The sequence below is a fragment of the Paroedura picta genome, chromosome 7, assembly GCF_049243985.1.
Source record: "Paroedura picta isolate Pp20150507F chromosome 7, Ppicta_v3.0, whole genome shotgun sequence".
In the NCBI taxonomy this organism is placed as follows: domain Eukaryota; kingdom Metazoa; phylum Chordata; class Lepidosauria; order Squamata; family Gekkonidae; genus Paroedura; species Paroedura picta.
Genome location: NC_135375.1, coordinates 104,579,773 through 104,594,829, shown reverse-complemented (window position 1 = coordinate 104,594,829; position 15,057 = coordinate 104,579,773). Strand labels below are relative to the sequence as shown.

At 43.5% G+C, this 15,057-nt stretch overlaps 1 protein-coding gene across 1 annotated transcript in view; it reads right to left on the bottom strand.

Moving 5' to 3' along the window:
* The window catches only part of LOC143841965 (bridge-like lipid transfer protein family member 1), a 59,047-nt gene extending 48,447 nt beyond the window's left edge, over positions 1 to 10,600 (bottom strand). The window contains exons 1-7 of the mRNA XM_077346514.1: positions 10,133 to 10,600; positions 8,629 to 8,884; positions 7,797 to 8,217; positions 5,845 to 5,903; positions 3,679 to 3,852; positions 2,466 to 2,586; positions 462 to 589 (exon numbers count right to left, since the gene is read on the bottom strand). Coding sequence (XP_077202629.1) covers positions 462 to 589; positions 2,466 to 2,586; positions 3,679 to 3,852; positions 5,845 to 5,903; positions 7,797 to 8,036 — 722 coding nt within the window. The 5' untranslated portion in view covers positions 8,037 to 8,217; positions 8,629 to 8,884; positions 10,133 to 10,600. The remainder of the gene's footprint in view (positions 1 to 461; positions 590 to 2,465; positions 2,587 to 3,678; positions 3,853 to 5,844; positions 5,904 to 7,796; positions 8,218 to 8,628; positions 8,885 to 10,132) is intronic.
* Between the last annotated feature and the right edge of the window lie 4,457 nt (positions 10,601 to 15,057).

Sequence of the window (15,057 nt, the reverse complement as noted above, 5' to 3'; positions counted from 1 at the left end):
CAATTATTCTTATTTTTCTATTTAATTGATGCAAATGCTTATAATTAAAGGTTAGATCATGATTACTTATAAAAAATACAAATACAGTGTACAGTCTATAATAATTATAGACTGAAAGTGCCAGTGTATTTTTGCAAATAAGATTAATACAGGTTTAACAACTGATTTAATCAAAGGTGTCAGAATTTCTAAATTCTACTCTCCTAAATGAAAATGCAACAGATGGCCATTCCCAGCTCCTGGGCTTACCTCCTGGCTGCTCTCTTCCTCCTGTCAGGTGCTAGCAAATGGCAAGGAGGAGGAGCAGGGAGATGGGGAAGAGCCTCTGATTGGCCCTCTGTTGGGGACTGCTATCACGCTATTGAGGGCACGTCCCCCAGTGAGGGCCAATCAGATGCTCAGCACGTCGTTAGCAGGATGGTAAGCTTTTTACGTGTTCTGATGGGAAGGCACTGCCTTACCTGTTCATATGAACATGTGCGGCAATCCTAACAAAGCACAAAGCCACTAAGGAAACATGGATGACGCTTTTCCCTGCAGCGTTGCCTGTTGATTCTTCCACTGATGCTTGCAGCAAACACAAATTCACCTATGGAAAGTGGTCCAAAGATCAATAAACCCTATATTCATATTTTAAGAAATTACGTGATAACAAACTTCCATTCCTTCACATACAAACCCACAATTTCTAAACAAGCCTATTAAATAATCCATTAAATTCATATAACCACCTGCTTTTCTAAAATATACAGGTACTATAAAGCCTAGAGGCTTCTATCGTGCAAGGCTATTCACCAGACTGGTTATTACCTTAGGGAGTGTAACACTGGCCTGAAGTCCTTTAATAGTCACATGATCTTGCTTGAGAGAAAGATTTGTTTGTGTTTTTACTTGAGTAGTTCCAGTGGTCTCTGTTTTTGATCCTCTAATATCCTGCTTGGAGGATAACTTTTAAAAAGCAGGGGGCAGAATAATGCCAGTTTGTGTGCTAAAATGCTGTCTTTAATGACCATATAATTTATTCATACACATTCAATTCAATAACATAATAAAACCCTAGATCAGATGACTAGTCCATCTAGTTCAACATCCTGTCTCACACAGTGGCCAACCAGTTCCTCTGGAAGGCCCTTCACCTGATGTTACCTCCTGGCTCTGGGATTCAGAGGATTAATGTTTCTGAATGTGGATGTTTCCCCTCAATCCTATGGTTAGTAACCACTGACAGATCTATCCTCCATGAATCTATCTAATCCCTCTTTAAAGCTGTTTATTCCCGAGGAGTGTGCAGAAGAGGATCATGGAGAGACCTTCACATTCATGCCCTGCCCCCAAGTCTCAGGGGAAAAGCCTCCCTCCTAGTCCCATCTCCTCTCAGTCCATTAACAATGCTGGAAGAGAGATGGGGAAAAGAAGGAACAGCACCTGGAATTTTGAAGGGCAGCATCAGTCTTAGCTATGAGCTCCACTGAGCCCCTGTTGCCAAATAACCAGTTTCGGCAAGCCTAATGGTGCTGTTCTCCTAGGCATCCTGTGCAAGGCCACCCTAGCTGTGATAAAGAGAATCTGCTCCAAAGATCAAGGGTGCACGATTTTGGAATTACCCAAGAATACTCATTTCAAAGGGAAACCTGATAGCCACACAGCACCAGGATTCAGCTTTAGAAACAATAAATTCCAGGAGAACTGGTGTCAAAAATAGAGAAAACGAAAGCTGAACCTTAAAAAAACCCTATAATAACAAAACAGAAAATGAGGTACAAGGAGAAGTTGTGGGGCTACCTTCCTTGAAACACCCCTTTCTGCTTCTCTACTTTCACCCCTGTTCATAGGAAACCAATTTCCTTCCGCCAACTGCCTCCTGTTCCAGGTACACCTCACCCTGTACACTAAAGAAAAGGTGACCCAGCAAGGACACTTCAGGCACAAGAAGATCCCTGGCGATTCCACCAAGACTTTAAGGAAAGGAAACGCAGAAAAAAACGTCCTCTTTCCTACTTGATGCCGCTTGGCAGAGAAACTGTCTGTTCACCACAGTGCCTGCCCTTCTGCTTGGAATTCCAGTAGTGATGCATGAAGATAAAAAACCTCTCTTAATCAATTTCGCATCTCCCCTGTACCTTGATTGTGTACACTGATTTCACCCCCCTGCCTTGAGTGGTAGAAATGAAATTAACTAAATTCATTCACAGAGCTCTGGAAATTATTTACTGCAGAAACAAATAAAAAGAACAGATTTTTAAAAGACTGATGGATCCCAGGGAAGGATGGTCATAGATTCACCACTTTTCTTAAAGGAATCACACATTCACATCCTTAAAGATGTTCATCCTCACTTCCCGCTTACAAGTAGATTCTCTGGGAAATGGCTGTGTCGTGATCGTGATTCTTTGGATGCCTCACATGAACAAAGAGTATGGTTGGGGCATCCTAAGCCAAAATGTTTGGCTATATAACACACATACCTTTTCGGAGAAAGTAGTTTTCCTGTTCTGTACAGCTTCTCTGAGGACCTCGAAATGCAGATTATCCACAATAGCTGCAGGATGGCATGTGCTAGCACAGTGAACCATTGCCTGTATATACCTGCAAGGGAAATGAGTTCAATGCAGTTTACTTATAAGACTCATCCCTATACTAAATGTCAACACTGGGTAGGATTGAATTCCACAGGAAGGTGGCTTTTCCCCAAGACTCATCTCTACCTGCAGACCTCTAAACCCCCTCTCATGTAATCTCGGGGGGGGGGGTCCCCTAGTCCCCAAGGAGCAGCATTTGGAGAAACAGTGGTGAGAAAAGTCCATTCCACAGAGGAATGTCCCTTCCTTTCGTGGAAATGATCTGTAGGATTCAAACCATATTAAACATGAGGCTGCCTGTGAAGAGTCTTTGGAAACTTTAACAAATCCAGAATGCTGTGACCAAACTAACATCTGGACTCACCATACTAAGCAAATTTCACTGGTGCTCAAACACCTTTACTTATCATCCTGCACAGTTCTCCTCAGCACAATTTGAAGTGTTTGTGTTGCCTTATGAGACAGTCTAGAGCAGGCGAATGCTGGCAAGGGCTCCTGGGAATTGTAGTCCATGGACATCTGGAGGGCTGCAGTTTGACTACCCCTGGTCTAGAGCCCCCGAAGTGCAGGTTTCTCTTGTATGAGCTTGCCTGTCAATTAAGGTCACTGTCAAAGGCCTTTTCTAGGTGTTCTCAACATAAGTTATAAGCAGCACAAAAATTATCAGAGCCTTCAACACACAAATGCACACAATGTAAGTTGCCAAGATTTTCCCAGTGAGAGAGAAAGGAGCCAACCCTTTTCAAAAAATTAAGTTTAAAAAGCTTTCTAGTGCTTTGCCATAGCGATATTACTGCTGCAAAAGCAGGAGAGAAGCTTCTAATTCCACTGAAAGGGATGGGCAAAGAATGTTCACTAACATTCCTATTTCTGCCAAGACTTCTCTCAGCCCATATCTGACATATGCAAACCTCACAATGCTTAGTTGCACGTCATGTAATTGCTGAAGAACAATGCCCTTCGTATTTTGATGCATAAGCACAGTATCATGACACGCTATTGCAGCTGAGCAGAAGCTTGTACAGATGATCTTATCAGTTACATTGTAAAACAAGCATTATATTCAAAGTTGCTATGTTTTAAAAAAAATGTGAAATACCTGTCCAAAGCCTCTGCTACAAGTGGAGTGAGAACAACATCCACAGTCCCCTTTATTTCCACAATGACAGTTGTTCTGGTCTGAGAAATGGGGTGATCCAGAGTCCATTCTTCTGTTATGGTTTCATCATCCGTATTGGCAAGGATTTTCTTTTCCAAGGGGGTATAAGGTGTGCTTAATAAACAAAACAATAACAGAAACAAGTTGTTGCTTCTCAAGAGGCCATGCTACAAAATGAATTCCAAGCGCTCATAGACAGCAGTGGGATTTATGGTGTTTAGTTAGTTAGGTGGACAAACAACTTGTCAAGATGCAGCTGCTTCTTGATGCCAAGCACAGAAGGAGCAAGAGTTTAATAAGCTGCCTAATTTTAAGAGCAACAGATGTTCACACAAGGACAATGTAATTGCAGATAACAATCACTTGGGTTGTGAGGAATGCAGCACTGGGTCATTCGCTTGCTAGGGTTGCTACGAGCCTATATTAGCCTCAAAGGAATTTTCTTTCAGTAATTTTGGTTATCATTAAACAGATAAAAAGTCTCATCCTGACAACCAAGAACATTAAACACACAACTATTTTAGCTGGTTAGTAAACACAACACACAATTTATCTCAGAAAAGTTTGTGCCCCGCAGCACCTTTCAGATCCACAAAGTTTTCGTTTGTATGCACACCTCATCAGATACATGTACATGAAAGCTTAAACCCAGAATTCAACTTTTCTAGTCCTAGAGGTGTCATTGAACTCAAATGTTGTTCTACTATTTTGGACCGACACGGCTAAGCATCGGAACCTATTCTCAGAACACTAGAACAGTCTAGTTAAGACAGATGTGCTTGTGTCCCCTTCTGTATTTTCCAGGTGTCTCATCCCATTGTGATAAGAGCAGTGCATTATGAAAGGAGAATGCAACTACAGTAATATATTGCTATATATTCCTAGGAGAAAACTGTGACAGGCCATTTCTATCAACTAAGGCACTCACACAGCCTTGAGGGAACCAGGTTTATTTTAAGTTATAAACTTTCCTCTCAGTTGCAAGGTATTCTAAAGATAACGGGTGTCTAGGCTTTGGATTTGCTGCTGTGAGCTAAGCTTTGAGGTGCACAAGAGTCAGACTAAATGGCAGAATGTCTACTCATTGCTAGAGACAACCCTAACAACTGGGTCCTCTTGTCAGAAGTAGAGCCAAAACACTCTGCCACACCGCCAAGCAGAGCTACCCTTCACTCCACACCTGCTCTTTTCCTCAACCAGACTTGAGCTCTCATGGCTCTCTCCCCAAGGCAGAACCAAATCCCCAATGTGTTTCCCTCCAATATTCTCAAAGAAAGAAAATGCAGACTATCAGCTTAGTTTTAGCTTCCCTTCACACACGCTCCATGCTTTCCGTTGGTATGATTTCATTCTGAAAATCAACATATATGAACTTGATTCAATCAGAGGAAGAGTACTGATCAGGGAAAAGAAATATGATTATGAACCAACCATAAAGCAACACTACGTACATGTTCCTCTTTGCAGAGTATTATTTATTTATTTATTTGTTTGTTTGTTTGTTTATTTGGCTCCTGACAAGCCAGCTCATGGCGGGTTACACAATAAAACGCCACATACAATAAAACCCTATTAAAATTAACATTCACACAACATAATACAGTATTGCACTAAAACCCCCTCCCCTCCCACGACTGCCAGAGCCCCCTCCCATGACTGCCAAAGGGATTACATCAGCTGACAACACCAATGATGTTCCAAAGTTCGGTGGCGTACCTTCCTTGCTCATCTGATCTTCTTCCTGCACTGGTCTCGCCAATAGATCTGGAGGAAGAGCTCCGTTTAACAGGCCCTACAAAATGTCAAAAGCTCCTGCAGGGCCTGCAGCTCTTCCTGGAGCTCATTTCGCAAGGTATGGGCCAGGACCAAAAAGGTCCTGGCCCTGGCCAAGACCAGGCAAGATTCACTGGGGCCAGGAATGACCAGCAAGTTGGTACCCAGAGAGCGCAAAGCCCTGCAAGAGGCATAAGGAAACAGGCGGTCCCGCAGATATGTGTATCCCAGACCACCAAGGTCCTTAAAGATCAAAACCAGAACCTTGAACCTGATCCAGGCCACAACTGGCAACCTTAGAATACTGCAAACATATTGCAACTTGTTACTCACTTTGATGTTGATCCCGTAAACTGCATTCCTCGATCCAGTAAAGCATTAGCTGTGAGGCCCTGTTTAACAATTTAGAACACACACAAAACCTTGTCACTATTCTAGAACTTTTATACAGCACATTTGTCTTTAAAGGAAGACTATTTATATTTTGTCCTGCTCAATAAACATGCCCATATCTGCACATCTGACTTTACATATAAAAGATATTTATTTTACATTGTTGAAGAAACATGGCTCCTAAATGCCCTTCATACTTAAATATAGATTTAGATATTGATATGTAAAGCATAAAAGCTATTGAGCATATTTTATATATATATATTTCAGCTTCTAAGTAACATTCTAAATCACAAGTGTTCCCTGGAATTTTAAAAAATCGGTAATTCTCTTCACTGCATTCTGACATTCTTGGTAGAAACTCAACTCATTCATAAAAGCAGTTTACACTTTCAAAAGCACAATGAGACACAACAAACTACTTTGATGTGAGTCCACTCTATCCTAAGGGAGTGTTTCCCAATGTGTGGGTTAGGATCCACAAATGTCAGGAAGCCTCCCGAAAGAAGACCGGAGGCCAGTCTTTCCTAATGGCAGCTTCTGCCCTTTCCATCTTTCTCTGCCTTTCCTCCTCTCCAATTTCTCACATTCACCTCTCCCCCTCCTTCTTTGTGACATTAACAAGGAGAAAAAAGCCATCAGACAACTAAGAACTTCACTGTAGTAGCTGAAAGGAGGGGAGACTGGGAAGTAGCAGGGAGCAGTCCAGCATACCATGGAATAAACAAAGTGTCAGGATCAGTCCCTGCTCTCTGCCATGCTTGTGATTCCAGTGAACCTGAGGGACTCCATCTTGGGGTGCTGTGCCTTTACAGAAACGTTCCCAGGTACCAGAATACTTATGCCTATAATTTTCCTTTGATTCTCCCCCTCTTTGATCCTTGCGTTTTCACACCGCATAGTCTCCCCGCTGTGAAACAATGTTGCCCAATGTTGTCCTATTATCAAACAGTCTTGGCTTCGACTGTTATAGTGACCAGATCTACTTCCAATTAAAGCTTTCTTTCTATAGAAGTTTGTTTGTGAGTTTTGTCTGCGCTTGACACAGAGGAGAATAGAAACAGGTGTGTGTATGCAAATGGCCTCTGTCTTGGTGCTGCTTCTTCAACAGCCCAAACACTTGCTCAGTCCCCTTCACTGCTTCACGGCCCTCTGTCAGCTGCAGAAGTTGCACTGCATTGAGCCTTTTCCTGCCAGACTCTTCACTGGAATCTGCCATCTTGTTGTTTCCCCTCAAAACACTGCCCCCCCAAGCATTCCTCATAAACTCTAGCTCAGGCCCAGCTGGCAGAGGAGGAGGAGGCTGGTATTCATAGCAGAGGCAACTCTTTGTGTGATGTTTGCTGGTTTCTCAAGATCACCTGATAGGGCAATGTAGAAAATGGAATGCTGGAATAGAGGAATTGCCAAGGTCATAGTTTGCCTAGGGCACCGAAAAAACAAGGCAGCCCTGGGTGGGTCACTATAGAAAGTATGAATCACCATCTGAAAAGGTTGGTAAACACTCTCCTAGGGAAGCAGAACCTGGAACAGTCACACTTCTGACATTCTTGGACATAACACTGTTGACCTGAGAGCACTCCATTGTCCTTAGCTAGTGATGGTCAAGCCAGCAACCTGTTCCTGTATACCTGTTCCCTGAATATTTGGCTGAATTCTCCTGTTCCTGGGATATTGTTCTTGAAAGAATGTTGCCTTAACCCAACAGGCCGTTGCCTGAAACAACACATCTCAGATATATTGTTCTAAAGTCTAGAGTGCTACATAGTTTGCTCAAACAGTTTATTATTCATTATCAAGATCAAATAAAATTGGGCCATAAAACGGAGCCACTGAAAACACGCCCTTCCGATACACTGATTGCTTTGCCTGATTTGTTGACTTCTTTTTACCTTAAAGGCTGGGACAGTCTTCTGGTCTAATGACCGATGTAATGAGATCCTTTTCTTTCTTGGATGCTTTTTGGACCAGTTGAAGGGCTGATATTGGGTAAGGTAGTTTTGATAACAGTTCATTACAGGCTGCTGGGAGGTGATCTGTTCATTCTCTGGAGCCTTCTCAGCTTCTATAACAAGGTCATCTTCTCCTCCCAAAGCAGAAACAAATGAAGCTAAGGAAGGATGCGTTCTCATTGATAAGCTCTTTGGATCCTGATTAGCTTCTCCATGTAATGTTGTAGTTAAGGGTCTTTCTACACTATGGTAGATAGAGCCTCTCCCATAATCGATTTGTTTGGCTTGCTTTTTTTCACCAGCAGGTCTCTCTTGGGATTTCGGTGACACCAGACTACTCCCAGGACAGTCTGCCACTGAACTAAACATTAGCAACAAAAAGAAGAGGGAGAACATTTTCTGATATGGCATTTTTAGCCAGAATGCTGACCATATTAGCAAGTTGCAGGAAATTTGCAAGTAATTCAGAGTTGTTTTCCACTCTCTCTGAAGGGCAATCTGCAAATGCAAGTGTACCAGGCCCGCAAGCCAAAGTAAACAGGCTGGCTCCCAATAACTGCAACAGCATTTAAATCTCAATTATGAGTATGCACATGACACACACAACAGTCTTTATTGTGCACAAGCCATAGCAACAACAAAACACTGTGCCAAGCAGTAGCACTGTGTCTTATCCATATTCCTGATATACTACCACGGAAGTTTTTATTTTCTATATATCCAAGCATCTGCATTGGGGAACAAAAAGTGTCAACAGAAGCAGTACACTTACCATCCGTGGACATCATCTCCTTTTGTACCCGCCAAGAATTCTTTTTGGCCCAAGCTGTCCTCAGCTGCAGAAGGGCTTTCCCTCTCACCTGCCAGTAAGGGAAGGGCAGCACTAGAGCTACTATTCTCCTCTGGAGAAGAGGAAGAACTGTGAGATCACAGTGGTACTCGTCAATTCAGGTGTTGTGATTTTCTTTCCAATTCTATTCCCATAGGTCGACACTCCCATTCTTTTCTTTTAACAGCATTGGATTTACCTAAGAAAGAGAGACCACATATTGGATAATATAGGCAAAAGCATCGGCATTGCTCTATGATGGGACAGTTTTCAAGAACACCTTCTGTTTAATACATCGTTCTTGTGAGTGTGTAAAAAACAGTATGAGCCTAACCAAGTGAGGAACAAGCAGCAAAATAAATTATCCTAGGGTGTCAAATAATTACAAAGTTATATTTTGCATAGTTATGATGTCCATCATTTTTGTATCAGCAACTCCAATTATGTCACAAGTGCCTGAGAGGTAATTTACTAAATTCTTTAAAAGACTGCAAAATATGTCCTATATATATATGGTGTCCAATATATACATACCAGAATACCAGAGCATCTTATTTGTCTCTTGAGAAACTTATATGCAGGTCAAGAAGCAACAATGAGAACTGAACATGGAATCACTGATTGGTTCAAAATTGAGAAAGGAGTTCGGCAAGGCTGTATACTGTCGCCTTGCCTATTTAACTTGTATGCAGAGCACACCACGAGAAAGGCGGGGTTGGAGGAGTCACAAATTGGGATCGAGATTGCAGGAAGAAATATCAACAACCTCAGATATGCAGATGATACCACTCTAATGGCAGAAAGTGAAGAGGAACTAAAGAGCCTGTTGATGGGGACCGCAGATCACTGCAGATGGGGACTGCAACAAAGAAATTAAAAGATGATTGCTCCTGGGGAGAAAAGCTATGGCAAATCTAGACAGCATACTAAAAAGCAGAGACATCACCCTGCCAACTAAAGTGCGTTTAGTCAAGGCTATGGTCTTCCCAGTTGCAATATATGGCTGTGAAAGATGGACCATAAGGAAGGCCGAGCATGAAAGAATTGAGGCTTTTGAACTCCGGTGCTGGAGAAGACTCTTGCGAGTCCCTTGGACTGCAAGGCGAACAAACCGGTCAGTCCTAGAGGAGATCAGCCCTGACTGCTCCTTAGAAGGCCAGATCCAGAAGATGGAACTCAAATACTTTCGCCACCTCATGAGAAGGAAGGACTCCCTGGAGAAGAGCCTAATGCTGGGAGCAATTGAGGGCAAAAGAAGAAGGGGACGACAGAGAACGAGGTGGCTGGATGGAGTCACTGAAGCAGTAGGTGCAAACTTAAATGGACTCTGGGGAATAGTAGAAGACAGGAAGGCCTGGAGGATCATTGTCCATGGGGTCGTGTTGGGTCAGACACGACTTCGCACCTATCAACAACAACAACAATATATACATAAATATAAGATTACCATCAATAGTTTTTGGAAGTTCTTTGGTAATAATCCATTCTCCTGGTTGCAATAAAGATTGTCCATAAAACATATCAGATTCTGCATTTGTACTTGAAAAAGCAGAGCTCCTTGAGGGTGTCAAATCTTCAAGTTTGAAGAAATCTAGTCCCAACACTGTGCCACCAAAAAACCTACAGCCACCAAGACAGCTGCACTTATTCTTGCTTCTTTTACTCTTTGTATTATCATCTGACCACAAAAACCATAACCTACAAAATAAAAAATGAATAGAGGCACATGATCAATATTGAAACTTAATTGGAAAATCCAATCTCAATTTGCTCTTCATATCAAAATTTACTTAAGAATACCATTTATTAAAGATTTAAAGAAATACATCAGTCTATGTTTTATTCATTCTATAGAGAAAGACCCATATTCTAATAAAAACTTTCACTGGCTGTTCTAAGTTATGCCTAATTTATTTTATTTGTATCTTTTCTCCCTGATCTGGACCCACAGCAGCTTTTCACATTATCTTTAACCGCTCCTGCGGAGCGGATTAAATAAAGCCCTAAGGGCTATTGGGGAGGAGTTAGGGCGGTCTCTGCTCGTGATAAAAATCTCTTTAACGGGCGAATCAGGAGCGGCTCCTGATTCGCCCCTACGAGTGCCACTCTTGCCCCAATCGGCCGCTTGGCATGGCCTCGCCCGCCAGGGGACTCCTTCCCATCGCCCTCGGGAAAGGAGCAGGGACACCGCGTGGAAGACGCCACATCTCTGCTCCTTTCCCGCCACCCCCCAACACCACACTCACGGGTAAGTCCTACGACCCCCCTACTACCCCCCTACTACCCAATGCTGGCAGGGGCTCATGGGAATTGTAGTTCATGGACATCTGGAGGGCCGCAGTTTGACCACCCCTGCCATCTACTGCTATGCGAGTCATCGTGTACTTTAATTCATCAGGAGTTGGACAAGGGCCAGAGACACAGGTCATCTTAAAAGATTAAATATAGAAAACAGAACTATATATTTTACTTGCTTTAAGTTAACTAGCATTCAGCAAACAGATAAAGATGGACAGAGATGAGAACAACGACTAATAATATGCAAATTAATATGTACATGAACTACATATTATATGTACATGAACTTCTAGTCTGGATCTTATTTTTGAGGAATATATTTTAGCTTTCAAAATGTCTTGATTCCCTTACCCCTTAACAGCAGACTGTTTTCATCTTCCATGGATGCCTCATACACCCCACAAATGAAAAGTTGGTACAGAGTTGAAGAGACATCAGTACAAGACAACCCTCCCTCCTCCTGCACGCAGGCTCGGGGAGGCTTAGAGTAAAATTTTAATATAAGTAAAAACCATAAAAACATTACAGTTTAAAATTATTTATTGCTATTAGCTCCCGTGGCATTTTATATCAGTTTTTTCAGGTCTATGATGGGAGATCTTTCTATGCTGGGGACCACCCAGTTGTACTTGGAGAACCTGCAATAGGAGAAGGGGAGGGAGGCCCATAGTTGTCCTTGTTTTACCTGGCGGAAGAGACCATTTTACCGGCTATGTGGAACACCATCTGCTCCATCAGGGCCCAGACCTCCACCAGGAGCTCATTCCACCAGGCAGGAGCCAGGGCCAAGAAAGCCCTAGCTACAATCAAGGCCAGTCGAATGTCCAGATGATATTAACATTAATCTTGAGAAACATTATGGACATTTATTAATCGAGAAGCAAAAATAACAGATCAAGTGGAAAAGCTGAGACCCAAAGGGAAATTTGGTATATTAATGACAACATGAAAAACTAAAGAGGCAACTGCTTGACTGTTCTCCGATTCCTATCCCAGATGTTGATAACTGATGCACCTAAAGGTGACAGAAAGGCTTTATCTAAACTGGATCGTTTCAGACTTCACATGTCGGTTCAATGAAAACAATGTTCTTCACTGGGAAAAGAATCCCAACAGACTCCAGAACACACCAAAGACGCTTCTAAATGACATGACGGGTTTTTACATGCAAGGCATATATACATCTAAATCACCTGTATGACAGTAATCAGAGTGTTCTACCTTCTACCTTATCAGGGGATATCCGAGAAGCCTTAGAAGATTTACCCTTCGATGGGGTAGATCTCTTTAGCCCACAGGCAGACGAGGTATTGGAGAAGATGCACAAATATCATCTCCAAGCCAAGACTCTGGGAATTGGAGGTTCCTAATCGGCTCAGACCCACCCCAGGCAATTCACAGACTGCCGTAAAGATAAATTGGAGTAAAGTTACTTGACTGCAACCAGGTGGCTGCCCTGCAGATGTCCGACATAGGGAGCCCTGCTGCGAATGCCGCTGATGTAACGTTGGCCCCTGTGGAATGTGCAGTGAGTGTCAGAGGACAGTCAAGTTTTGAAAGTCTGTATGCATGTCTGATTGCTTGCACAATCGACCCGGATATCGTCTGTGAAGACGCTGCTTTACCTTTATTGATGCCTTGAAAGCAAATGAAAAGTGATTTGTCTTTCCTAAAGGCTTTTGTTATCTCTAAATAAAAAAGGACAGTTCTACGAACAACCAAGGTGTTCATTCATCTTTCAAAAAGAGATGTCGGATTTGGGAAAGTACTAAAGATTGTCCCAGGTGGAATTTAGAGACTACCTGTGGTAAAAACGCCACACCGGAGTATAAAATAACTTTATCTGTGAAAATTTGCAAAAAAAGGTGGTTCCATAGAGAAGGCTGCCAGTTCCCCCACTGTACGCGCCGATGTTATCACAAACAAAAAGGCCACTTTGTATAACAAAAGAGACAAGTCTGTTGTTGCCAGCGGTTCAAATGGTTTATGGGTAAGCACAGAAAGAACAAGGGACAAGCTCCATTGAGGGATTACAGGTGCAACTGGGGGAAACAAATTCTTCAAACTTTTAAAACCTTTTCGGTCCTGGCCCCTACCTGGTGGAATGAGCTCCCGGGTGAGCTGCGGGATTTACCAGCTTTCCGCAGGGCCTGCAAGACGGAGCTCTTCCGCCAGGTTTTCGGTTGAGGCCAGGGTCAGCGAATGAGTGCCAGCATCCCCCCCCCCCCCCGGACCTAGTAAGTTAGATCTCCTCCCCACCCTCCCTGCCGCTCTGATAGCAGGGGGTAGGAATAAGGAGAGCTTCCGCCATGTTGGGATTGTTTTTAAAGTCTTTTAATGGGTATTTTAATGGGGATAAGACTATTGTGACCCACCACGAGCCTACGGGGACTGGCGGGAAATAAATCTAATTAATAATAATAATAATTAATAATAATTAATAATAATAATGTGCAACTTGGGGTATGAAAAAAATAGGTTTGCCACACACAAACTCATGTGAGGCTGAAGTAGCACCAAGGTGAGCTCTGATTGACGAATTGGCAAGCCCGGACTCCTTTAACGAGGTTAGGTAAGATAGAGGGCAGAAATCCAACGCGTTCTGTCAGGTGTTTCTGCAGCCACCCAAAAGAGCACCTATAAACTCTAGGGACTGCGTAGGTATTAAACAAGGTTTTTCTAAATTGGTGTTAAAACCCAAGAATCACAGAAGATGCAGCGAGGCTGCTATAGCGGTTTCAACCTCTTCCCGAGAATGGCCTACCAGCAACCAATCCTCAAGGTAAGGGTAAGGGTAAAGTAAAACTCCCCATGTGGGAGGGGCTAGCACTCTTGGGAGTGTTTTTGAGCTTTAAGTTGGCTCGTTATTTCTCCGAAGCAGGCCTGCGATCTTCGCAGGACCCATGTGGGACTGCACAGAACCCACGAAGATGAACTTCCATTGCTTGACCCACCAGAGAACTCTATCCTGTGGCCTTTTGACATGAGTGAGAACATCCATCTGTCAAAGATAGTGGCTGCCCAGCTCTCCTGAAATCTTGCAGCCAACCACTTCTCTGGTAGACAGACGACCGTGTTCTTTGTGTGTGTGTGGGGGGGGGGGGGAGAATGTTAAAAACGTTTCAGGTGAAATGGTGACCCAAGTGAAGGGGCAAGGAGGCCGAAGGAACACACAAGCCTGCAATTGTTCACCAGCCTTCTACCCCCCCCCCACACACACACACTTTCTCTTGTTCCCAGGTGTGGGGTGCTTGACCTGGCCCCTGTCCTGCCTGGCAACTTGGAGATCCCCCCACTCCTGGGGTGGTTTTGGCTCCTGCAAGGGCTCTGCCTCGCAGCTAGGGATATCCTAGGGACTGGAACAATCTCACCACTGAGGCACGCCGGCCCCTTTTGTCTCCTGCAGTGCTCTGCATCGTTCACCTTCCAGTCCCAGCTGGTAGTGGAGAAACCCACCCCCCGGAGACCCGGGGGGGGGGGGGGGCTCACTCTGCAGAGGCTGTCGATTGCATGCCTGTGTATGCCACCTTTGGAGTCCCCAGCCCAGAAACCTTGGTCAGGGAGTCAGACACCTCCTTGAAATCCTTCGTAGTCTGAGGCCCCAGCCCAAAAGCCTTGGGCAGGCTCTCAGCCAACTACTTGAAGTCTCTCTTCATTGTCTTTAGTGGCATTGTGCTGGATCTGTGAATGAACGCATACCTTGGGGCCTTTCCACACAAGGACCAATGTTGCCAATTGTTTTCAGTATGCAGAAACGCTATATTTAATAGTGGAATTTCGGCATTCCTCATACCTTTAATTTTAGTGGAATCAATAGCGTCCCAGTAGCGTTGTATTCATACCCCACAGGTTTCTGGTCTCGCTGGAATTGCAGCAAAGGAAGCGATATTTTTCTGTGCTTCTTCCCGCCCCTGGCCGTAAATCAAACAGAACAGCCAATGGACAGATGTGTTCATGCTCCCGAAAAGCCCCTTTCCCTTTAAAAACTGTTTTTTTTAAGACACAAACACACCAGTTGCAACGAATATGTACAATATTTCTATCCTGAATATCAATATCTGCATGATGGCTTAT